Below are 26,949 nucleotides of genomic sequence, written 5' to 3'. Positions count from 1 at the left end.
GAGTATTTGTTTCTTATAATAAGCATGTCTGCTTATAAAGCATAAACATAAATTTGTATCGCGTCTACCAAGAAATGGTGGGGATTCTGGGCAAGTCTAAAACTACGGGAAAAAAATAAGAAAAGCAATAAGAACAAGGGGGTGGGGGGGAATGATTAGAGTAATGGTCACACCAAGAAATTTGGCTAAAAAAAAAAATACATATATATATATATATATTCCATGATCTGTCCTAAAATGATCAAACTCCTAGACTAATCCCTTATCTTAGAGGAAGAAAACTCTAGGTGGCCTTCTAATCACAAGATTCTAATAAGGCATGCTTAAGTTCGCAGTATCTCTACCAGGTCAGGGTAATGATAAGAGGACAATTAAGAATCCTATTCCAGAGGGAAAATACCAGCATGGAAAAAAACGAAAATCTATATTAGTAATGGGAGCTTAAATGGTCTTATTAACCTAACAAGTTAGGTTTAATTGCAGAAAGAACCCCCACTAGATAATAAGCAGCCCAGATTTAAATCATCTTGGGAGAACCAACCAGGTTTCCTGCCCCACTCAAGATTCCATCAATAACTGTGATCATGTTTAGCATGAGTGGTCTCAGCAGACATTCATTTTGTTTTTCCCAGGCTGGTGAGATTTCTAAAACGTCAGAAAGGTATAAAAATAAGAATTTCATAACCTTAGGAAGATTCGGAAATAAGGAAATGAATGAAGCCCATGCTATTGATAGTTTAGAAGAGTTTAAATATAAATACGGGTGGTATGTTTCGCAATATTTGTATTTGTCTGATTGAGGTGTTTGAAATTCAAAAACAGCTACACTTTAAAACAAAACTATGAGAAAAAAGATGTGTGCACACACACCCATATGTGCCAAGTTGTCACCTACCAAAAAATGTACCCAAGTCTAAAGAAATAAGATATTTTACTGGAAGTAAAACTGAGGACAAAATAGTAAGATAATGACCCTCTTCATCATAAACTCTTTCCTAGTTCTTCAGATCTATCACCTACTTCACTTTCATTATACATGCTTCTGATCTAACAGAAGCTGCCAGTCCCTAGACTGATTCCCCCAGTCTCTTGCCACTATCTTTCTACCCTTTATGCAAGAGGTCAACACTTCTGGTCACAATAAGGCTAAAATTAAACTTAAAAAAACCCTATAAACTAGATTTCCATTACTCAAGGCCCAGCACAATACCTGACAGAAAATGTGCACTTAAAATACTAAATGAATGCATTAAAAACCTAAGTGCCTAAAGAGGAGAGAGGCTGGATAAATTATGGTACATCCATACAATGGAGTCTTATGAAGTTGCGTAAAAAAAAAAAAAAATGAGGAAGATCTCCATGAACTGAAACAACTTGGAAACAACTTCCAGGACACATTGCAAAGTGGGAATTGCAAAGCACAGAAGAGTATCTACAGTATGCTACCCATCACATAAGAAAAAGGATATAAGTAAATGATTATGTATTCATTCAATTTATGCAACAAGGAATACAGAAAGAATAAAACAGAAAATGAGACTGAATACCTGCAAGGGATAGATGGAAACTAGGTAGAAAAAGGGGAGAAACGGAAATAGGATAGAAGGAATGAGGAGAGACAGTTCTCATAGGCTATTTTTTTTTTTTTTTTACAGTTGAGTCTCAGAACCAAGATAATGTTTCATATATCCAAATGTAAATAACTGCAATAAACAGGACATGGAGGGAGGCCCAAAACAGAATACAAGCAGGAATAAATGGGCTGACATGTATTATAAACAGAATAACCACACTGAAAAGGAAGTGACTACGAAATAAGCTAAGTAACTTTGGAAAACAGCATTTCACTATATAAGTTTAAGACAAAAAAACCAGTACACAAATACTGTACCCTAATAAATTTATTTTTCACTTAGATTTTGGTTAGCAATTCTGATACTACTATCTATATATACTATAATTGAGCAAATAACTATATTAGGGTATTAACAGTCTTTTTTTTTTTTTTGCATGTGTGAGAGACAAGAGATAAGTTCCAAAAAAAGAAATGTAGAAACCAGAATGAACACTGTTGTACTGGATTAAAATCAGAGGGATCAATATAAACTCATGGTGTTTTTTTCTTGCACTATCTAGTGAGAGGCTGAGTGTTGATGCCATAGTAGGAATGAGCACACCAAAACTCCATTCTTTAAAAGAACTAGAGGGTCCATGAAGCGAGGACTACTTCCAGGGCTGGGGCAGGGAAAATATAAGATGAACCTGGAGCACGTTACAGCACCAGAAAAATAAAAATTGCTCATAAGATGAATGAGAACCAGGGATGCCTGGAGGCTCAGCGGTTGGGCACCTGCCTTCGAGAGGCGGATCCGGGATCGAGTTCTGCATTGGGCTCCCTACAAGGAGCTTGCTCCTCCTTCTGCCTGTGTCTCTGCTTGTCTCTTTCAGTCTGTGTCTCTCAGGAATTAATAAATCTCAAAAAAAAAAAAAAAAAAAAAAAAAAAAAAAGATGAGAACTAGATCAAGGTGCTGGTTGTGCCACACTGTGAATGTACGAAATGCCACTTAATTGTTCACTTTAACATACTTTGTATTTTATGCTATGTAAATTTCACCTCAACAAATCTGAAAAAAAAAATGACAGGGGCATGCTGAAGGCACAAAATCCTCATTGAAGAAGCTCCCAATGGCCACCGCTGGGACTAACACCAAAATAATTAATGATAACAAAGGATCACAACCCACAGAACAAAATAAGTAACCATTGAGTCCATTCACTGATCAAGATATGAGAAAGAAATGAGGAAGAAGAGACATCTCTTCATTTCAGCAGAGTTCCAATTACTAAATGTAAAAGAAATGGCAGAAATGGAAAATCACATTAGGCAAACACCACAGTAATAAATTGTTGCAGACAAAAATAATCAATGGATATTCAAACTTGTGGGCAAAAGTATGATGAGAAACAGGATATCTGCTTAATTTTAAAGAAGCCTCCACAAAATGCTTATTAATTACAAAGAAAAAAATAGTAACTTTATAGGGGAGAAGCCAGGCAGATAGCAGTTTAACTAAGTGATCAGAGTTATTATAACCCGTGATAAGACACTTCAGCATCATGTACTTTGTGATATGATGCACTGAGAAGGACACAATGTTGTTTCTGTGGTATTCTTGCCAAAAATGCATTACTTCAATCTAATCATGAGAAGTCATCAGACAAACTCAAATGAAGTGACATTTTACAAAATAATTGGCCAAAGCCTTCAAAAGTGCCAAGAACATAAGAGAAAAGATTAAGGAAATTTCCCATAATGGAGGAAACTATAAAACATGACAACCAAATGCAATGTGGGATCCTGGACTGGATCCTAGAACAGAAGGACATTAGAACTAGTGAAATTCAAGTAGATGAGTTAATAGTACCATATCAAAGTCAATTTGAGGGTTTAGAATATTATATTCTGTGGCAGGTATAAGGGAACTCTGTGTACTAATCTTCAGATTTATTATAAATCTAAAATGATTTCAAAATAAAAAGCTTAAAAACCCCATTTATTATTCACCAGCTTACTATTTATTTATTGGTTTTTAGCTATCTCCTTTCCTCCTCTCCCAGACTAAAGCAAGGATTTTTCTGATATGTTCAATAATATAGCCCAAATCTCCAATAGTGCCTGACACACAGAAGGCACTAGACAAACACAATTATACAATTTTGGTTAGCCAGAACTATGATAGTATACTCCAAACCCTAGATTTACTATTAATTTCCTTTATATCCTGTTTGAAAGCAGTCTTCTTATTTTGTAAAGAAAAACTTTTAAAAATCTAAAAACTTGTATTTACTGTTTTTATTTGTAAATAAAATTCATAATTTTAAATTAAATGTTTTATTTGGCTTCTATATTTTTATACGCAACAGGATAGGATATCCAATCTTTTCATGCACCCAAGGCTCTATCTTGGATGCAACATACTGAGACTACTGGGGGCCCAAAAGTCATTCCACTGCCTAGTGAGGCAATGGTTCCATGCCAGAAGAGGCAGAGTCATGACATTCTCTTGCTACTGGCCCCCTCCATGCACCCGGTGCTCAGTTCCTAGAGCAGGAGTACCACTCAGAGAGAAGCTAGTCATTAGCCCCATCCCCACCTCCAGAGCCCTGGCTCAGAAATTCTTCCTGGTGAAAAGCAGGCCATAAAATAGATAGCTCCTAATCTCTTCCCAAAAGAACTAGCTTCATTTGTGACAGGAGTGGAGGAATTTAAATTAAGAGCCGTCTGAAAAACAGAAGTCGTGGTGAAGAGAATTGGGAGAACTGTGGATCTAATGAGGATATAACCTAGATGATAGGAGTTCTGTGGCTAGTTTGCAAGAAAAAACTAGGAAAATGAACAACTAAGAGGAGCCTTCCTGTGGTCAGAACAAATAGCGAAAATACAAACTCAAACATTTCTTCAAAAGAACCATAATTTGATTAGATTAGTTTGTAGCAGAATTTATGCTCCAGTGCACTGTTGTAAACAAGAGAACAATCAGCCAGCAATTAGTGTAGTGGTCACTGAAAGAGTGAATCCTACCAGTAATAACAGTCATCCTAGAAGTGGGCATACCTAAAACACTGTCTCCCTGAGGAGCAACACATAGACTCAACCTTATGGGGGATGAGAGAGAAGACAGACTAAAATAATCCAGCCAGTCACTAAACAAATAAATAAGCAAATAAGCAAAGTGATAACAGCCTGAGGGTAGCGGTGGGAGAGTATCCAGTGTTGCTAAAACTATCTAAGATGTCCAGTTTCCAACAAAAAATTATAGACAAAGAAATAGGTAAATATGACCCATATGCTAGAAACAAAGCAGGCAGCATAAGGCACTCACTGTGAACATGACTAGATGTAGGATTTAATGGGTAAGAAGTATTTCAAGAAGTCATTATAAATACAGTCACAGAACTAAAAGAAAACTTCACTGAAAAAGTAAAGGAAGGCATGACAATATTGCATCAAATAGAGTATCAAAAAAGAAACAAATTTTAAGAAAGAACAAAATGCAAATTCTGGAGTTAAAAAGTGCAATAATAGAAATCAAAAATTCACTAGAAGACCTCAAGAGTAGATTTGAAATGGCAAAAGAAAGAATCAGCCAACCTGAAGACAGATCAGTAGAGATGACATAAACCAAAGAGAAAAAAGATGAAAAATGAACAGAACCTCTTAAAAAGTTAGGATACCATTAAGAATAAAATCATCAATGTACTGGAATACCAGAAGAGAGAAAGGTTTAAAAAAAAAAAATACATATATATATATATATATATATATATATATATATATATATATATATATATTCTTTGTATATATGATAAATATAGAAGATGATAAATACTGCCCAAAGACACCTGCACCCCGATGTTTATAGCAGCAATGGCCACGATAGCCAAACTGTGGAAGGAGCTTCAGTGTCCAATGAAAGATGAATGGATAAAGAAGATGTGGTTTATGTATACAATGGAATATTACTCAGCTATTAGAAATGACAAATACCCACCATTTGCTTCAACGTGGATAGAACTGGAGGGTATTATGCTGAGTGAAGTAAGTCAGTCGGTGAAGGACAAACATTATATGTTCTCATTCATTTGGGGAATATAAATAATAGTGAAAGGGAATATAAGGGAAGGGAGAAGAAATGTGTGGGAAATATCAGAAAGGGAGACAGAACGTAAAGACTGCTAACTCTGGGAAACGAACTAGGGGTGGTGGAAGGGGGGGGGTGGGAGTGAATGGGTGACGGGCACTGGGGGTTATTCTGTATGTTAGTAAATTGAACACCAATAAAAAATAAATTAAAAAAAAAAAAAAAAAAACACTGCCCAAAGTTACTGAAAAACCAATAATCTACACATCTAGGAAGCAAGACCCATAAACAGACACATCATGGGGGCACCTGGGTGGCTCAGTAGGTTAAGTGGCTCCCTTTGGCTCAGGCCGTGATCTCAGTGTCCTGGGATGGAGCTCTGCATAAGGCTCCCTGCTCATCCAGGAGCCTGCTTCTCCTTCTGCTCCTCCCCCTGCTTATGCTCATGCTCTCATGCTCTCTCTCTCAAATAAATAAAATCTTTAAAGAAAAAAAAAATAGACACATCATGGTAAAAACAATAAAAGTCAAACACAAGACAATCTTGAAAACCACAAAAGAAAAACAATCCATCACTGACCAGGGAACCCCAAGGAGAACAACAGCTAACTTTACAGAAGAAATAATGAAGGCCAGAGGCAGTTGGGGTAACGAGAATATCTCAAAACAAAACAAAACTCTGTCCACTGGGAATCTTAAGTTCAGTAGAGCTATATTCAAAACTGAAGGTAAAATACACATATTCCAAAATAAACAAAAACTGAAAGGATTCATTCCTAGCAGACCTTCCTTACAAGAAATACTAAAGGAATTCATTAATTTGAAAGTAATCCTAGACAGATTTAAGTCAGCACAAAGAGCAACAGTGATTATGTAATTATAACACTATTAATGCATATTTTTTCTTTCTCTTAAAGTATTTAAAAAGAAATAGTATAAAATGATATGCATATAATGTATCACCAAGTCCATAACACATGGAAATGTAATATATTTGCCAATAACAGAACAAAGGAGGTAGGTGAGAATAAAGCTGTAATGTGCTAAGGAAATAAATGGTGGTAAAATAATAACAATGTATTGTGTTTATAATATTGACAGATGTAATGTCTACAACAACACATAAAGAAGGGATGATAGAGCTATATCAAAGTAACATTTCTACATATTACTGGAATTAACTTAGCATAAATCTGAAGCTGATTCTGAAAAGTTGAGAGATGTATACGATAAACCCTATGTATACAATAAGCCACTAAAATATACTCAATAGTGAAAAAAGTCAGTAATGAAATTAAAGTGCTACATTAGAAAATATTGAATCAAAAAAGTAAATAAGGAAAAGAAGAAAAAAGACGTGAGACATATGAAAAACAAAATGATGGCAGATATAAATCAAGCTAAATCAATGACAAGCAATGTGGATGGATAAACCGCCTGCCTACTCAAAAGGTAGACACTGTCAGACTAAATCCAGGAAATCATGATCAAACTATGTATTGTTTACAGGAGTCAAACTGTAGAATTAAATACACAAATAGATTAAAGCGAAAGAACAGAATAATGCAAAACATACAAGCAGAAACCAAAGAAAAGTTGGAATGGCTATACTAATATCAGACAAAACAGACGTTAAAACAAAAATGTTACCAGAGATAAAAAGAGAATATTTAATAATTAATATAAAATATTTAATAAAAAAATGTCCCCAATAACAGAAAATACATGAAACAAAACTGACAAAAATGAAGAGAGAAATGGAAATTTTACAGCAATAATTGGAGATTTCAATATTCTACTTTCAATACTGGATAGAACAACTAGACAGAAGGCCAACAAGGCAACAGAAGGCCCCTGTTGCCAACTGGACCTTACAGACATCTACAGAACATACAGCAGCACCACATACAGTCTCAAATGTATATGGAACATTCTAGAGGACAGACCATATGCACCAACTGGTAAAAGAAAAAAATAAAACATCAGAAAATACTTTGAAATGAATAAAAATCAAGACAGAACGTACCAAAATGTATGGGATGCAACTAAAGCAATGCTTAGAGGGAAATTCATAGCTATAAATGCCCACATTGTGAAAGAAAAAAGATCTAAATCAATAACCTTGCCTTCTAGAAAAACCTTACCTGCACTAAAAAAAGAAGAGCAGGGATCCCTGGGTGGCACAGCGGTTTGGCGCCTGCCTTTGGCCCAGGGCGCGATCCTGGAGACCCGGGATCGAATCCCATGTCGGGCTCCCGGTGCATGGAGCCTGCTTCTCCCTCTGCCTGTGTCTCTGCCTCTCTCTCTCTCTCTCTCTCTGTGACTATCATAAACAAATAAAAAAAATTTAAAAAAAATTAAAAAAAAAAAAAAAAGAAGAGCAAACTAAGCCTAAAACAACCAGAAGAAAGGGATCAAGATTAGAGTAGAAAGTGGGACGCCTGGGTGGCTTAGCAGTTGAGCCTTCAGCTCAGGGCGTGATCCTGCAGTCCTAGGATCAAGTCCCACATCGGGGGTCCCTGCATGGAGCTTGCTTTTCCCTCTACCTCTGTCTCTGCCTCTTTCTCTGTGTGTCTCTTATGAATAAATAAATACCATCTTTAAAAAAATGATTAGAGTAGAAAGTAATGAAATAAAGAGTAGATAGAGAAAAATCAAGAAACCAAAAGCTGGTTCTTTGAAAGGTCCTCAAAATTGACAAACTTTTAGCTAGTTTGACCAAGGGAAAAAAAAACAAACAGAATACTAAAAAAGGGGGCTTTACTACTGATCTTACAAAAATAGAAAGGACTATAAAGAAATATGATAAATAATCGTACACCAATAAATTAGATAGTGTAAATGAAATGGACAAATTTGTAGACTACAACCTACCGAAATTGACTGGAGAAGAAATACACAATCTGAAAAGACCTGTAACAAATAATGAGATCCTATCAGTCATCAAAAAACTACCCACAGGCCCAGATGATGTTGACTCCAAACATTCAAAGAATACTTATTTTCCACAAACACTTCCAAAAATAGAACACTTCCCAAATCTTTCTATGAAACCAGTATTACACCCCAATATCAAAACCTGACAAACACAATATAAGAAAACTACAGACCAATAACCCTTATGAATATGGATGCAAAATCCCCAACAAATATTAGCAAACCAAATCCAGCAACATATAGAAAGAATTATACAGCATGTGCCACGTGTTATTTATCCTAGGGATGCAAGGTTGGTTGAACACCTAAAAATCACTTAATGTAATACATTTTACCAATAGAATATAGATCAAAAATCACCCAATAGACATGGGAAACTCATTTGACAAACTTCAACACATTTTCATGATAAAAAACACTTAGCAAACCAGGAATAGAAGGCAACTTCCTTCACCTGAACAAATGGTATCTACTTAAAAACCACAGCTAACACCCCACTTTAAATGTAAAGACTGGCTGCTTTCCCCTTAAGAATGTCAGCTCTTACATTGCTTCTATTTAACACTGAAATGAAGGTTCTAGCCAGAAAAATAAACAACACACAGAAAAAAAAAAAAAAAAAAAAAAAAAGACATCCAGACCAGAAAGGAAGAAATTCACAGATGGCATGATCTGGTACATGGAAAATCCAAAGGAATCCACTATTAGAATAAATAAGCTCAGTACAGTTGCAGGATACAAAATCAATATACAGAAATCAATTGTATTTCTACACACTTGTAATGAAAATTGACAAAAATAAGAAAACAACTCCATTCAAATCCTATCAGAACATATAAAACACGTAGGTATAAATTTAAAAAAAGAAGCATAAAACCAATACTGTGTAAACATGCACAAAAATTGCTGAAAAAATTAAAGACCTAAATAAATAAAATCCTATGTTTTATGGATTGGAAGACCAAACATTGTTAAGATGGTAATAGTATCCAATCTGATGTATAGGGTCAATGTAATCCCTATCATAATCCCAGCTGACTTCTTTATGCAAATTGACAAGCAGATGCCAAAATTCACATGGAATTGCAACAACCCAAAAGAGCCAAACAATCGTGCAAAAGTATACAGTAGAAGGACTTACACTTCTCAATTTCAGAACTTACTACAATGCAACAATAATCAAAATAGTGTGGTACTAGCACAAGGACTGTCAATGGAATAGAATTGCAAGTCCAGAAATAAATCCACACATCTACGATTTTCAGTAACAGTGCCAAGACCATTCAATCAGGAAAAATAGTCTTTTAAACAAATTGTTCTAGGACAACTGTATAGCCAGATGATGGACCTTTACTTCATATCACACACAGAAACTGACCTAAAATGGTTCAAAAGGTCAAGACTCTTAGACCCAAATATAGCAGAATTTTCATTCTCTTGGATTTCACAATGAGCTCTTAGATATGACACGAAAGAAAGAAAAAAAAAAGATATGACACGAAAGGACAAGCAACAACAACAAAAATAGACTGAACTTCACCAAAATTTAAAATTCTTGTGCTTCACAGGGTACCATCAAGAATATAAAAGACAACCAAAAAAAAAAAAAAAAAAGAATATAAAAGACAACCCACAGAATGGGAGAAAATTTATCTGCAAAAATCATGTATCTGATAAGGAAATTATATCTTGAATAAATAAAGAACTCTTACAACTTAATAAAAAGACAACCCCTTTTTAAAAATAAGCTAAGGAATCTGGCATTGTGATGCCCCCAGATATGGTTTTCTTTTTTAAAATTCCCCTGGCTATTCGGGGTCTTTTCTGATTCCACACAAATCTTAAAATAATTTGTTCTAACTCTCTGAAGAAAGTCCATGGTATTTTGATAGGGATTGTATTAAACGTGTATATTGCCCTGGGTAACATTGACATTTTCACAATATTAATTCTGCCAATCCATGAGCATGGAATATTTTTCCATCTCTTTGTGTCTTCCTCAATTTCTTTCAGAAGTGTTCTATAGTTTTGAGGGTATAGATCCTTTACATCTTTGGTTAGGTTTATTCCTAGGTATCTTATGCTTTTGCGTGCAATTGTAAATTGGATTGACTCCTTAATTTCTCTTTCTTCAGTCTCATTGTTAGTGTATAGAAATGCCATTGATTTCTGGGCATTGATTTTGTATCCTGCCACGCTACCGAATTGCTGTATGAGTTCTATCAATCTTGGGGTGGAGACTTTTGGGTTTTCTATGTAGAGTATCATGTCATCAGCGAAGAGGGAGAGTTTGACTTCCAGGTTGTACTACAAAGCTGTGGTCATCAAGACAGTGTGGTACTGGCACAAAAACAGACACATAGATCAGTGGAACAGAATAGAGAATCCAGAAGTGGACCCTGAACTTTATGGGCAACTAATATTCGATAAAGGAGGAAAGACTATCCATTGGAAGAAAGACAGTCTCTTCAATAAATGGTGCTGGGAAAATTGGACATCCACATGCAGAAGAATGAAACTAGACCACTCTCTTTCACCATACACAAAGATAAACTCAAAATGGATGAAAGATCTAAATGTGAGACAAGATTCCATCAAAATCCTAGAGAAGAACACAGGCAACACCCTTTTTGAACTCGGCCATAGTAACTTCTTGCAAGATACATCCACGAAGGCAAAAGAAACAAAAGCAAAAATGAACTATTGGGACTTCATCAAGATAAGAAGCTTTTGCACAGCAAAGGATACAGTCAACAAAACTCAAAGACAACCTACAGAATGGGAGAAGATATTTGCAAATGACATATCAGATAAAGGGCTAGTTTCCAAGATCTATAAAGAACTTATTAAACTCAACACCAAAGAAACAAACAATCCAATCATGAAATGGGCAAAAGACATGAACAGAAATCTCACAGAGGAAGACATAGACATGGCCAACATGCATATGAGAAAATGCTCTGCATCACTTGCCATCAGGGAAATTCAAATCAAAACCACAATGAGATACCACCTCACACCAGTGAGAATGGGGAAAATTAACAAGGCAGGAAACAACAAATGTTGGAGAGGATGCGGAGAAAAGGGAACCCTCATACACTGTTGGTGGGAATGTGAACTGGTGCAGCCACTCTGGAGGTTCCTCAAACAGTTAAAAATATACCTGCCCTACGACCCAGCAATTGCACTGTTGGGGATTTACCCCAAAGATACAAATGCAATGAAACGCCGGGACACCTGCACCCCGATGTTTATAGCAGCAATGGCCACGATAGCCAAACTGTGGAAGGAGCCTCGGTGTCCAACGAAAGATGAATGGATAAAGAAGATGTGGTTTATGTATACAATGGAATATTACTCAGCTATTAGAAATGACAAATACCCACCATTTGCTTCAACGTGGATGGAACTGGAGGGTATTATGCTGAGTGAAGTAAGTCAGTCGGAGAAGGACAAACATTATATGTTCTCATTCATTTGGGGAATATAAATAATAGTGAAAGGGAATATAAGGGAAGAGAGAAGAAATGTGTGGGAAATATCAGAAAGGGAGACAGAACGTCAAGACTGCTAACTCTGGGAAACGAACTAGGGGTGATAGAAGGCGAGGCGGGCAGGGGGTGGGAGTGAATGGGTGACGGGCACTGGGGGTTATTCTGTATGTTAGTAAATTGAACACCAATAAAAAATAAATTAAAAAAAAAAAAGACCCAGGCTAGAGGCTAATAAATAACATAGTTTTTTTTCAATCATAAAATAAAATAAAATAAAATAAAATAAAATAAAATAAAAATAAGCTAAGGATCTGAATAGACAATTTTCAAAAGAATATATGCAAATTGCTAAAAGTATATAAAAAGATGCTAGACATCATTAGTCATCAGAGAAATGCAAATCAAAATCACAATAAAATACTATCTCCCCACCACTAGAATGAGAATCGAAGCCAGATAATAAGAGTTGTCAGGAATGTGAAGAAACTGGAACCCTCATATACTACTAGAAGGAATGCATAATGGTCCAGCTACTATGAAAAACAGTCTGGCAGCTCTTCAAATGATTAAATATAGAGTTACTACATGATCCAGCAATTCCACTCCTAGGCAAATACCCAAGAGAAACGAAAACATACATCCACATAGAAACACGTACATGAATGTTATCTGTCCCTTTGGACGTACAGATTGCTTGCTCGGTCTTCCCCAATTTCCGGATTGTACCTGACCAAAGTAGGAAGCTCTTTAGGAGAACACCAGCTACAAGTGAGACATGTAATGACTCTGGTCCCACTCTCACAACATCTGCTTACAACTTTCCCAAACTTATCCATTCCACATAATTGGAAATTGGAGTTCTGCCTCACTTTTATGTGGGAATGCTGCATACCCTGCTAAAACTGGTATCCCGGCCCAAATTCCATCTTCCCTGGCTGGGTTCCCAACATCCTCCCAAGCTTATGCCAATCCCATGGACCAGCTCTTGTATTCTTTCAAGTGTTAAATGAAGACCTACGAAAAATACAAATCATTGCACTGTGATTACCAACAAAACCTTGAGAATCTTTCATAGTCTATGTGCCAATGAAACTCAGGGTCTCATAACTCCAAGGCACAAATACTCTACCCCCTTTTTAGAACTTTTTGGCTGCATAAGGAGCTCTCTCTACCTGACATGCCCACTGTCTACTACTCTGCCTGGCATCACCTTCATATTTATTCTTCTTCTATGAAGTGACTCAAGAATTAGTAGCCTCTGTCTCTGCCCTTCTGGGCAGTAGACCAATAGCTAAGAGCATAATCTCTGGAACCAGCGTGACTGAGCTCAAACGCCACTCTACCACTTAATTGTATGACCTTGGCAAGTTTCTCAACCACTCTGTTTTCTTATTATTGAAAGGGGGTAATAATTCTTTCCAGGGATGTTATAAGGATTAAATGAAATAATGTATAATATAACATGCTTCCCAGCACCGTATTATTTCTTCTATATCTCAATCTATTGATGGTATTGCATTTGTTTACTTGAATCTTCCCTACCAGTACCCTACATTCACAAAAAGTGTTAAGCTTCTTATTTCTTTCATATTCGTAGCATTTAGTGCAGGGCTAAGCACCTATAAAAGGGACCAATGAGTGAATGAAAAATAAAAACTATTAGCCCAGCAAAGTCAATGATTATGGAAACCATGTTTTCAATATAAAAATCAGATCACATGGTTTATGAGTAGTCTAGAATTGCAATATTTGAAATCAGGCCTGCTCTGGAAAATCCAGGCTGATCTAGAAAGAATCCAAATGCTCAGCAGTTAGACTGGTTACACAAATGACAGCATTAAAATACAATAAATTGGGGCACCTGGGTGGCTCAGTTGGTTAAGTGTCTGCCTCCAGCTCAGGTCATGACCCCTGAGACCCAGCCCCACATCGGGCTCACTACTCAGTGGAGAGCCTGTTTCTCCCTCTCCCTCTGCAGCTCCCTCTCAAATAAATAAATAAAATCTTTTTTTTTAAATAACAAAAAACCAGAGGATTTTACATAACCATAACAGGAGTCCTCTGCTGATAACGTGAAGAAGTCTGGACAAAACACTAAGCAGAAAAACAGAGAAGAATATGCATGAAAGAGTTACAGAGCTGGTCAAAGAATGATAACCAAAGAGAACGGACTTAATGTATGAGAGAACAGACATTATGTTTATCTAATACCACAGGATGAAATAATATATTTTTAAATTTTTGATTCAACAGACAATACAAAAAGAAAATAATGCTTATAATGCCTTCACATAAGAAACAAGATAAGTGGAATGGAGATTCCAAAAATTTTACTCCCTTAAGACACAGAAGTTAAGTTTCTCCATTACTTTAACTCTGAATAGATAAGCTTCCTGATAAGAAAAAAAATCCACATAATCTCCTTATGGTCAATTCTCTGACTTTATAAGTAAACTTTTAAGGCCAGTCATCTGTTTTGGTCATATCTCGGACAATCAATAGTTTGATTAAATTAACCAGCTAAAGTTCTTTCTAAGTATATCTTCTCCTTTTGGTAACAATTAAAAAATGAAATCTAAAACGTACATATTTGTCCACAAAGAATAAAAGTTTTCAGCAAGTTTTTCATTCATTTCTCCCTGGAATAGTTCCTCTCCAATTACAGCCCAACTCAGAAAAAAAAGGAGATAGTATACTTGCTCAAAGAACAGATCATATGGTTTTCACTTTAATCAACTTATTTTGTTCATATGTACTCACACAGATATACACACATCTACATATTCATACCTATATACATGCTAGAGGAAACTAAATAATGAATCCATCTTTTCAGTTATCTTCATATAAATTAATAAAATAATGCCAGCAATAGGATCCTCAAATAACCTGGTGATGGTAACTACTCTAACTTGATTCTAAAAAACCAAACATGTACCTCCATCCTTCTTTGCCATCAAAATTCCTTAGGTTAACATAAGGAATGAGGGCACCTGCACCTGGGTGGCTCAGTAGGTTGAGCATCTGACCCCTGATCTTGGCTCAGGTCATGAACTCAGGGAGATCATGTGATTCCATGCAAGATCAAGCCAAGTGTTGGGCTCTGACAAAAAGACTGTTCTCTTTTTGGGCTCAGCAGGAAGTCTGCTTGAGATTCTCTCTCTCTCTCTCTCTCTCTCTCTCTCCCCCTCTCTTCTGCCCCTCCCCCTGCTCATTCTCAATAAAATCTTTAAAAAAAAAAAAGCAAAGGTATTATCCCTGAATATCACTTAATAATCTCCTTTAAAAAACATATTGCAACATTCTTGATACAATAACATTTGTTTCCAATTTTTGAGTAAGAATTTATCCTCACCCACTTCATAAATACTCTTGCCCAAAGAGCAATCTGTCAACACATGCAGTTTAATTCATTAACTACACAGCACCAAATCATTAGTATAATCAGCATGTAAATTTCATGAAGGTGCTGATTGTGTCTTTCTAAGCACTCTAAACACCCAGTACAAGGAAGCTTATTAAACATTTATAATGTTTAATAAAAATAAAATGCCAAAACAAAAGTCTTTATTATTCAACTTGGCTCCCATGTATAATATAACCACTGATCAGTATCTATTTTTTCAAGTGCAATTATAAGAAATCGAAAACAAACCCCATTCAAATTAGAAATTCTATCTCCTCTGTCCAAGAATAGTTTCATTTTTGTGTCAGAAAGAAACTAGCAGACCACCAGCGGAGAGCATGCAACATGCAAATAGTTGGGATATTTAACCTAAACCTGTGTGCATCCTTTAATTTGTGGAGATACTTTCCTTACCTTTCCCATTTTGCCACGTAGTATACCAAGATAAAGTCAGGAACGAAGTGATAAATGCTAAAACAGTAGCTACAGTTCCATTTCGGAGCCTCATCTCATTTCACCATCACACTGGTTCATATGTTTATGATGATAACCAAGACTGTTCTCTTTTTAATCCTGAAGTCAACTGAATCCACTACTTCTGGTTCTGGGCCAATAAAAACAATCAATAAGAGAGGTTCATTTCAGATGCTCGGCAGAACAAGCCTAGCAGCAACACCATTCATAATTGCTATTCAGGATTGTCTTCACAGTCTTCACAGGCTGATGTCTCAGGCTTCTTTCTTCCTATTCAGGGAAAAAAATAGAAAGAAAAATGTGTTTAATAATGCAAAACATTACTTATTTCATTTATCATTCACCATTATGAACAGACTTTTGGCTGGGCTAATCTTTATCTACAAAGATTATCCCCACAACTAAACAACTCATTTAATATACTAGAATTATATGGTTTTCCTCCTCCAGGAGAAAAAGCTTCAAACTATATTCCCTTCTCATTGATTCTGTTTTGTCTGTAAAAAGAAAGTTATGGTTCATTATTTAAAGGGGGAAGTTGTGGGGCTGGTTAAACAAATAGCCACAGATTCCAAGCGATAACTCGAAAGATCACGACACAGTTACTAAGTAACAAAATTGTTACACTCCTCAGTTTTCCTACTGCAAAATAATAATGCTTTGAAATTTTTAAGAAAAAGTGACAGACTACAACACATGAGCATTAAAAAACCTGGGCTCTAGATCCAACAGTGTCATTATATATATGACTTCGAGTATGCCACTTATCTAGGCCTTGCAATTTCATCCATAAAATGAGAATCCATCCTAGCTCCACTTTGGGGACACAAATAATGTTATAAATAATAGAAAAATAATAGGTCACAGGTGTTATTGCCATTTATCAATGTCATAAAAGAATGTAGTTTTCCCAGTGATTAACCTACTGCCAAGGTGTAACTTGGGAATATGTAGGCATTTAGAAAATGCAGTAACCTAACCAGAACACTGAATGACCTAGGACCTACCATTGCTTTCACTCAGAAAATGGAAGACCACCACCCATCTAACAAAACCATTGAGAAATTCCAATTCAATCAAGTCTTTGTAAGTACTTAAGTATAGTACCTAGCCCTTAATAGGTTCTCCATAAATATTAACTGTATAAAAAATAAAATCGAACAAGGGACACCTGGGTGGCCGAGCAGTTAAGTGTGCCTTTGACTCAGGTCATGATCCTGGGGTCCCATATCGGGCTCCCTACAGGAAGCCTGCTTCTCCCTCTGCCTATGTCTCTGCCTCTCTCTGGGTCTCTCATGAACAAATAAGTAAAATCTTTAAAAATAAATAAATAAAACCAAACAAAAAACTGCAGCCAGCCACTGGTTTGATCTACTCTATGCATAGCCAGTCTTATTCCCTGGGGGCATGTCAGGCACTCCAAGATGTCCACTGATTCCCAGGGGCCTCAAAGAGACCACAAGATGCACTTGGCAACATACTAAAACAGACTTTATTGGGGTAAGTTAATGCACCTCCAAAAAAGCCTGACAAGCCCAAGGGACAATTCCCTCAGCTACAGAGTATGGCTGATTAAAGCAGCCATTTGTAGGCAATTCAGAAACCACCATCTCAGCTACTTTGTAACACTGAACATTACTAGAAACCTCCCCTAGTCTAGGGCATAGTACTAATGGTAACAATGACAGACATTACAACAGTCTCCTGTGCATCTATGGTATGCTTTAAATCTTCACGAAACCCTACGAGGCAGGTATTTTTTTAATTAAAGTTTAATTGACACACAATATTACATTAGTTTCAGATGTAATGAGACAGGCATTGCTAACCCTATTTTACACACAAGGGAAATGAACCCAGAGAGGAAACACTAATCAGTAGGCCTCCAAAGTTCAAGCCCTAACCCACCGCCCTTTGCCTCTCAGACTAGGCCACCTGTACCTTGGAAGTATGAAGAGACTGCTAGAGCCACTCAAAGTCCAGATAACCTTCCTGAGGTATTAACTGTACCCAACGGTGTGTGAATTTTTTAAATCTTCTATTCTATAACAAATATGGATCTATTATGAAATAAGTTGCAAAATTCATATGAAATTTCCAACTTTAAACCTAAGACTTTAAACACATTTCTCACTTCCTGCAACCTCTGGCTAAGCACCCCTCCCCCCACCCCGTAAACACACCGAAGCATGCCTTTTAACCCTCCTGGGCCAGCAGCTCTCACTGTGATATATACTATTCTAGAAGCACTGAACCCCTCTACTTCCTGGCTTCCTCTTACTATCTGAAAACAAGGAAGTCCAAAGGTATTCTCAAAAGTTATCACTATTTCCCACCACCAAAGTTATTCACCTTCTTCTATAATTAAGACAAGTTAACATCAAACACGCCAACATGGATGGTTTAGTTTTTTAAATCTTTGTGGTGAAATCCTACAATCTGAACTAAATTCCTTAAAGTGCCTAATATGTTGTCTTACATCAATAAACATCCAATAATGAGTCTTGGTAATTCAGTGAATTATATAATGTAGAATCTCTGTGTGACATTATATAAAAATGCATATAACTTTCTGTTGCTACACACTTAGCCCCACCCTACTTCAGGAAGGATTCTGTCCTTGTAAAAGATTCCAAAGTACACAGGTTATTAAAGGTCCAATCAGTAATTTCAAGGAAGTAGAGAAAGAATCATAAAGATATTTCAAAGTAGTTTTATTAAATACAAAAAAAAAAAAGCCCACACAATAAAAGTCAGTATAAACAAGTAGAGACAATAAAAGCAAATAATTTCTAAAATCAAAGTAGACCATGGATAAACTACTGATGATATGTGAAAAATATATCAAATATTAAATCTGCCCCAGGAAGCTTTTAAGCTCTGGTTTGAAGGAGATACATATCAATTCTACTAACAAATAAGACCTGAAATTCTGCAGGAGAAATGGAAGGGTACTTTACTCAGTAAGAATGCAGTCATACATTTTAATTAGGGTTCCCAAACTAATGAAGTTAAACGGCACAGTACAAGTGAACACTCCAGACCAAAGCAAAACTAATGATCTCCATGCTGTTCAACCAGGAGAGGCAGTCACAGGCTGGACAGCCAAGAGCCCTCTGGATTGACTGACTACCTAAAGCAAGAAACAAAGTGACTCGTATTTTGATCAGTGCCCACATTTGTAAAAATGTTAATCTAACACCTTAACGCTCTCTGAGGTTATCACTTAACATATTGGAATCTTTAGCAACAAAAAAGGTGGTGGCTAAAATTACGAATCATCTTCATCCTGCCAAAGATGAATCGAACTTCAACTCTAGATCTTAGACTGAAAAATGTGTTTTATTTAACTGCCCTTTAAGGGCTGCAGTCCTACTGTTTTATTATTAGACACAAAAACCTTCATTTAAAGTGTTCTCTAAAATATTCAATACGTTTTATGGTTGAGGACACTCTGCCGAACACTTGGCATATCCCCTAATTATCCCACAGACAGGACAGTGGTGCCTGATGAACGAAACGCACAAGCATGAGACCCATGACATAAGCCGTAAAACTTTATACACAGTAATTATGTAAAAAGAGAATTATTTTAAATGTATAGAATTAATATCTTTCATTAATACAGCTTACATAATTTCATCGTCCTGTACGTTTTCCGATTTACAAATGTGGGCTAAAGATCCCCATGCCACGATAACCTGTTAATAAAACTGTGTTGTTTTTTTTTTAACATTCAGAAAAAGAAAGAGAAGCCACAATTCGCATGATTATGGGATTGTAAATGTAGGTTCTAAATTCCACCGAGCGACGCTGTCACTATCTGTCATGAGAATTCGTCCGACAGCAGAAGCACAACGGCAAAATACACGGAAGGCATTAAAAAAAAAAGAAAAGGAAAAAAAAAAAAAAAAACGTACGTTAGGTCTGATTATATTCCGCAATTCGGACCGTAATCGGCGGACGCACGGGCTCGAGAGGAAGCCACGGCGGAGAAATCCAGGCGGGCGCGCAGGTGGTGCGGCTGCCTGCCCCTGCCCCTGCCCCTGCCCCTGCCCCTGCCCACGCCTCGGGAGGGTCGCCCGGCGCCCGGCGCGCCACCACCCAGACCCGCGAGGGCCCCGCTCCAGCTGCCTCGGGGGCGGGCGGCCCGGCCGGCCTGGACCCTCACGTCGCGCCGACCCCGGCCCCGGAAGGTGCCTGCCCCGGGGCCGCCCGCTGCCGACGGAGCCCCCCTTGCCCCCGGCGCCCCGCAAGCCCGCACTTTCCTCCACTTTGCCCCAAAGTCGACGAGCCCCGCCGCGCCGGGGAGCGCGGGGAAACGCACCAGGCGCCCCGCCGGCCGCCGGGAGACCGCGCGGCTCCGGGGGGCGGCGGCGGCGGGCTGACCCCGCGCCCCGCCCGAGGCCCAGCCCGCGCCCCGCGCCCCGCGCCCCGCGCCCGCCCCGCAGCAGCCCGAGGCGCGAGCTCCCGGCCGGGCCCCGGCGCGCGCTCCGTTACCAGCAGGTGGATCTGGGGCGACCCCGGAGCCTCAGGACCCGGCGGCCGGGGCCGGCCCCGCCCCTCCGTCCCGCGCCCCGCCGCGCAGCCGCCCTGCGCCCCCACCTCCAGGCCGCCGCCGCCGCCGCCGCCGCGAGCCTCACCGCCGCGGGCGCTGCCAGTGCTGCCGCGGCCGCCGCCGAGGCTGCTGTGGCCGCCGCTGCCGCCGCCGCCGCCGCCGCAGCCGCCGGGCGCCCCGCCTCCCCAGCGCGGCTCCGCCCCCGCCGCTGGAGCGCCGCGCCCGCCCCGCCCCCGGCCCCGCCCGCGACCCCGCCAGCCATTGGCCGCCGGGGCTGCGCGCTCGCCGCCGGGCGCCCCCGCGCGGCCGCCCCGCCCGCCCCGCCCGCCCGCGTCGGTGCGCTGCCGGCTGTCCCCGGGGGCGCCCCGGACCCCTTCCCCCGCGCCTGCTGCCGGCGGGGCCCGAGCTGGTCCCGGCCCGCGGGCCCGCGCCGCCCTCCGCCACATCTGGCTTCCACCCTCCCGGCGCGTGCAGAGGCAGCTCGGCGGCCCCGGCAGGCCCCGGGGGCCCTCGGCCTCCGCCCGCGCCTCCGCCCTGCGGCCCTGGGCCGCCCCCCCCCCCCCCCCCGTCAGCAGCAGCCCGAGGCCCCGCGGGTCCAGCCGCCTCTCCGCCTGTCTCCGACCTTCGCGGCATCCCAGCCAGAGGCCCCCAGCCCAATCCGGGACTCGGGAAGACGGACGAGCTGAGGCGGAGGAAGGAGAAATACTAGGCTTACCGGCAGAGGCTTTGGGTGCTAAAGCCTTCGATCTTCCCACTCCATCCCTGCCCTGCCCTGCCCTGCCCTGGCCCTCTCTCCGGGGCCCCGTGCTCTAAGCTGTCACCGTGTCAAAAGGTTTGAAGTGACCCCAGTAGACCATCATCTACAGAAAGTCCGACTGGCCTGCCCGGCTTCTGCTGAGTGTTCTTGTGCACCATGACCCGTGTTGATAGTAACTACCATTGGGCAGTTACCATCGTCTTTCGGATACCCGCCAAGAGCTGTTGTTTTACCATCACAATAATCCTCACAACAACCCTGCGAGTTAATATTTACAGGGAAGCTGAAGATCAAGGGACGCCTTTCTTCCTTGCCGCCAGGCTCCCAAAGTAATAAATTTAGGTTCCTTTTAGAAAAGAGTAATCCGAAAATTCAAAACTTGAAGAGGCGAAGCTCAGAGTATTTTTTTCTTCCCGGCAAATTCCTTGCTTTTGTCTCGAGACAACAGTAATTAATAATCAGCTATGACATGCATGGGTTTCTTAGCTCTCCCGTGGTGATATTTCTCTCCAGGACTATTAAGCTGTTTTAAAGGTCCAGGAAGAGATACACGATTCCTTCCTCCCGTGGTCCTCCCTGGTTTCAGGGGGGATGGACAAAAAGGTTCGTCCACTATCCAACACCATGAACAAAACTTAGTCATGACAGCCATGACATCAAATCGCAACTTTTCTCTCTGCTCTGGGGGCCTGAGAACCAAATTTCCTGTATTCTATGACAAAGACATTTCCTAGTAGAAGGCTGGCAGTAAGATTTCTTTTTTTTTTTTAAGATTTTATTTATTTATTAATGAGAGAGACAGAAAGAGAGAGGCAGAGACACAGGCAGAGGGAGAAGCAGGCTCCATGCAGGGAGCCTGACATGGGACTCAATCCCAGGTCTCCAGGATCACATCCTGGGCTGAAGGTGGCGTTAAACCGCTGAGCCACCCAGGCTGCCCTGGCAGTGAGATTTCATGACCAGATGTAAGCAATAAAGATAGACCATTCAGGGATACACCCTTTGAAACACTGAGTGATACGTTTTGCCTAAAATACCTTGGGAATGGAAAATCTTAGGCCTTAGTGTACATTGTTCCTAATGACAGACAAGCACACCCCCCCCTCTTGCAAATGGAGAAATCTTTGCCATTTGACAAATGATGGTAAAAGCCACCAAGCCGTGCCCACAAGATTGGCCAAAAGGACAATTATTCTTTTTGCTACTATTCCTATTTTATGGAGGAAGAAACTGAGGCCCTGAGAGATCAATTTGGCAGATACAAATAGTAATTTAGGCAGCTAGTAAATGATGGAACCAGAGTTCATACCCAGGTCCGTTTGATTCCAGAGCCCCTATGTCATCCCACCACACTACCTCTCTGCTCAAGCCTTCAGCAATTGACAAAATTTTGTTAAATGGATGAATATTGAAACGACATGTTCCTCTCCACTTTCTCCATTCCCCCCCCCCTCTCAGTAAGGGACAGAAATGAAAGCACCCACAAACATACTGAAAGCAGAGGCATATGTCAGAGGAGAAAGGAAAGCCTGGAAGGACAAGTTTCAATTACAGACTCAATGGGCTTATTCAGGAAGACAGCAGGAATTCCCCCTGGACACTGGTTAGTGGTGAAACCTACAGCAGAAGACAGAAAGCAAACAGAAAAAAACAACTGCCTTCCATTTGGGGCCTTTTTGATAATATGTTGCTTCTCCATCTGTCAGCAGAAGGGCAGGTTTTGTAAGACATCTGACCCTACAGTTAGACTCGTCATTAACCATTCACATTTAGCTCAGGAAAATCTGGATTTCAGTTCATTGTCCTAAGAATGCTAATGGCATTGAAAATGTGCCTCCAAAGCATGGGTCATAATCGGTTGCTCATTCACCCTAACTTTGCAGAGCACATGATCCTGGATTTTCCAACCAGGTCTATGGTCTCTGTTTAATAAAGGCAGTCATACCAAACCCCACTGAGTCCTATCTCTTCTTTACTTTATCTCTTCCATGATGATTCCCCTTCTCTTTTATTCCCTTTTTATTCCTTCTCTACTGTGCAGTTTCTTTTTGCCTTCTCAAGGCCTTTACCTCACTGTCAGGGGAAATACAGGAAATGCATAGGCAAGAAATGCGGCCTGTAACTTCACCAATCTGTATTCTGTCCCCAACAAAACTGCTATGTTCTTTCCATGTTTTCTGAGTGCCTATGAGATGCAGAGGCAGCCAGCGTCTAACGGCAGGGCACTCACACACTCGTGGGAGAGGCAGGTAAGGAATCTAACCCCAAGACAGTGCCATAAGTTCAAGGTACTAGGATAGAAGATAGGATGGGGCCATCAATCAGATTCTCAGGGCAGGGAAGGCTTCCTGGAGGTGACACCTGAGCCAAAAGCAGAGTCCACACCAGAAGCTAATCTTTTCCCTTTACTGCTTTGATGGTGCACAGTTGCTGGTGGGGCTGTGCCTACAGCAATCATCTTCTAAGAAATCACACATGGGATCTTTAGTTCTCAACTCCAGTCCCCTCCAAGTCTTAGCAATCAAGTTGGAGTGCCTGGGTTGCTCAGTGGGTAGCATCGGCCTTCCACTAAGGTCATGATCTCAGGGTCCTGGGATGAAGCCCTGTGTTGGGCTCCCTGCTCAGCAGGGAGCCTGCTTCTCCCTCTTCCTCTGAGCAGGAGCAGGGGGAGGAGCATTCTCTCTCTCTCTCTCTCTCTCTCGCTCTCGCTCTCTCTCGCTCTCAAATAAATAAAATCTTTAAAAATAGATGTTGTGATTCTGGTTTGTTAGCTACTCACGTAAGTGGAATTTTCTTTCAATTGTAAAGGCTTTAAGAGGAATCGTCCCCTAAGATCCTCCTTGGCTCCTGTAGAAGTGGCAGGAACCTCTCGTTTCACTTGATAAACAAGTGTACTTTATCACTTCTAACCTAGAAGTTACAGGGGAGCTAGGATCAGGATGGGCAATAAAAGCTTATGTATTTTCAGATACAATGTCCAAACTGTTTCTGTTGTGTAATTAGGACACACAGGGACCAAGAATTTAACGAGAGAATGCAAATGGAACCAACTTATGTAATGTTCCACAATAGGTGGACATTCAGGTTCATCCAGGTGAAGGAAAGCAGAGAGCTAAAGGATTTTTATTTTTTTAGGTTTACACTTCCTCCTCACACTTTTGCTTATCCTGATGTGAGAGAAGCCTTGAAAGATGCCTTTCCTATTTCATTCGCATTCGCACTGTCTGGTAGATGAATCTACCAGATTATTCAGACAAAAGCCAACCTGTGCAGCTATGTAATTTGTTATGATGAGACCTCACCATACTTAAGTATTGTGGTCAGTGGCATTTGCGAACATATACAAGACATTGCTAAAATTGTTCAAGGTAACCCCAAGATGAAAGAGAATCCAACCATCTTACCAGGAAAGGGCTCCCTTCCAGGCATTGTTAGAACAATCAGCAATGCCCCATGGCAGGAAAAGTCTCTGCCAAGAGTGTTTAGGAGGATTGGAGGGATCACTCTCTTTTTAGCCACACCATTAAAGCTGACTCACTGGTTTTATTATATTTGATGTATACTCTGAAGGCACGATGGAAGAGAATTGTGCGCCAGAGAATTGCAGAGCTTTAGGGATTTTTTCCTTTTCTTTTTCTTCCTCTGTGAATTTGGTAGTTGTAAAAGATGCTGGATCAACAGCCCTGCATCTGAAATCCATCCATGCATAAAACCAATTCCAGCAGTTCAACTGTGCTACTCCATCAATTCATTTCAAACAGGATAAAAAACCTTTACTCGAAAAATACACTCAGGACCATCCCTGCCAAGTATTGGGCCATTTGGAGCTACGGATAGCTAGACAACATAATCGTCGTCTCCTTTTTTCCTAACAACCAGTATTTCTTTACCCTCTCTTATAGTGACTGATCACAGCCCTATAAGCTGGTGTCTGTATCAGCCAGGCACCCATAAGAAAGGAAAAAAGAAACTATTCTAGGTATTTTGGATAGAGGAACTAATACACAGATTGGTTGCAAAGGTGTTGGAAGGGCTGAATGAAGAAAGAAGAGGATGAAGACCCAAAACAAAGCAGGATGGATACCCAAGGATCAGGGGGTGCTAATGCCCCTGGGGTAGACACCTGGAGCTTGCGCCTGCTGCAGCACTATTGAAGAACTACTGCTATTGGCTCTGGAACCCTGGGGGGCTAGAGACAGGAATCAGCCCACCCCCTCAGCTCACACAGCTGTTACCAACAACCTCCAGCCAACTGCCACACCGTTGGTGGCAGAAGCAGGAGGCTTCTCTCTTTCCTATGCCTTCTGATCTCCAACCAGTGCCTCCTGTCAGCAGACACTAACAAAAAGCTCCAGGAAGCCCGGGGAACTGTAGCCAGCTCATTCCCAGCTGCAGCATCACAGAGCAGAGGACACGCAGCCCGTGTGAGGCGAGAGACAATGCATAGATAACCAACCCAGTGTCAATAAAAAGCCATGTCAGGCATTCTTTAAAGGCAAACCAGAAGCTTGTCCTGGAAACAGGAGGGAATGGAGAACTGTAAGGCTATCAGATCTTTCCACTCCAGTGGGGTTTATACAAACTCTAGGAAAACACAGTTCACATTCACATTGCTCTCAAGAGACTGCTCTCATGTCTCATGGCAGCCATCAAGACACTGTCACTAGTAAAGAGAGACTTTTCTATCAAACGGTGCCATATTAAGCCCTTACAGGATCAGTAGTTTACAAGACATGGAATTATAAATTGTGGTCTCAACCCTCGAGGAGTTGACAGCCTGGTTAGAAGAAATTGAACTCCAATAAAAAAAAAAAAAAAAAAAAGAACACTCACAGCTCTCAGGGTCTCATGCCCGCTTGCCACTAAAGCCACATTCCTCTGCCCCTCTAGCCAAGCCATGCTATCCTGAACCTCTCCCTGCCCTCCACAGAGGGGCACAGGCAGTTGCCTCTGGCAACTCACTCCCCATCCCCACTCCACCACCCTCTTTGGCCAACTAATATCCATCAAGATTCAGCTTGCTGCCACTGCCCTGAGAAACCCTTCCTTACCTCTGAGCCTGGGAGAGGGACGCATGGCCCTCCTGTCCCTACTCCTACCTGCGGATCCATCACACGGTAGCATTACCCTGAGTCTCCAAGCTGGTGTTAGTTGGAGGAAGGGCAAGCCCTGGCACTTCTCAGCCTTTGGAGTGATTGGGTCAGATCTGGGGCAGCTGGAACCCTCCAGCTACAAGTGGCTTGGGGACCATGAAGAATGTTATCATTTTCTCTGTGTCTCGTTAAGTGAAAAAAGATGGGCCCCGCCAATATAATTGCCAGCTGACTTCTATGCCTCACTCAGCTGTTATACTGCTGTGGGCAAGGACCATCTTTTCTTTTTCTTTTTTCTTTTTATTTAAAGATTTTATTTATTTATTCATAGAGACAGAGAGAGAGAGAGAGAGAGAGGCAGAGACACAGGTAGAGGGAGAAGCAGGCTCCATGCAGGGAGCCCGACGTGGGACTCGATCCGGGGTCTCCAGGACCACGCCCTAGGCTGCAGGCGGCTCTAAACCGCTGCGCCCAGGGCTGCCCTCTTTTTTTTTTTTTTTTTTTTTTTTAAGATTTTTATCTATTTACTCATGAGAGACACAGCGAGGCAGAGTCATAGGCAGAGGGAGAAGCAGGCTCCCTGTAGG

General features: G+C 40.6%; 1 protein-coding gene across 5 annotated transcripts in view; it reads right to left on the bottom strand.

Annotated features, from left to right (window-relative positions):
* Positions 1-26,949, bottom strand: part of MGAT4A (alpha-1,3-mannosyl-glycoprotein 4-beta-N-acetylglucosaminyltransferase A) — a 155,593-nt gene that overhangs the window by 106,373 nt on the left and 22,271 nt on the right. For 2 of the 5 annotated variants that reach the window (XM_077915093.1, XM_077915098.1), the window contains exons 1-2: positions 19,588-19,745; positions 15,895-16,224 (exon numbers count right to left, since the gene is read on the bottom strand). In XM_077915093.1, the coding sequence (XP_077771219.1) occupies positions 15,895-15,988 (94 nt within the window). In that variant the 5' untranslated portion in view covers positions 15,989-16,224; positions 19,588-19,745. Of the gene's footprint in view, positions 1-15,894; positions 16,225-19,587; positions 19,746-20,454; positions 20,476-20,559; positions 20,645-26,949 lie in introns of those variants that run through there. The other 3 variants (XM_077915094.1, XM_077915097.1, XM_077915096.1) reach the window with 3 other exon arrangements.

Source organism: Canis aureus, chromosome 11 (assembly GCF_053574225.1).
Source record: "Canis aureus isolate CA01 chromosome 11, VMU_Caureus_v.1.0, whole genome shotgun sequence".
Classification (NCBI taxonomy): Eukaryota; Metazoa; Chordata; class Mammalia; order Carnivora; family Canidae; genus Canis; species Canis aureus.
The sequence above is the reverse complement of the archived record's forward strand: the minus strand, read 5'-3'. Positions and strand labels throughout refer to the sequence as shown.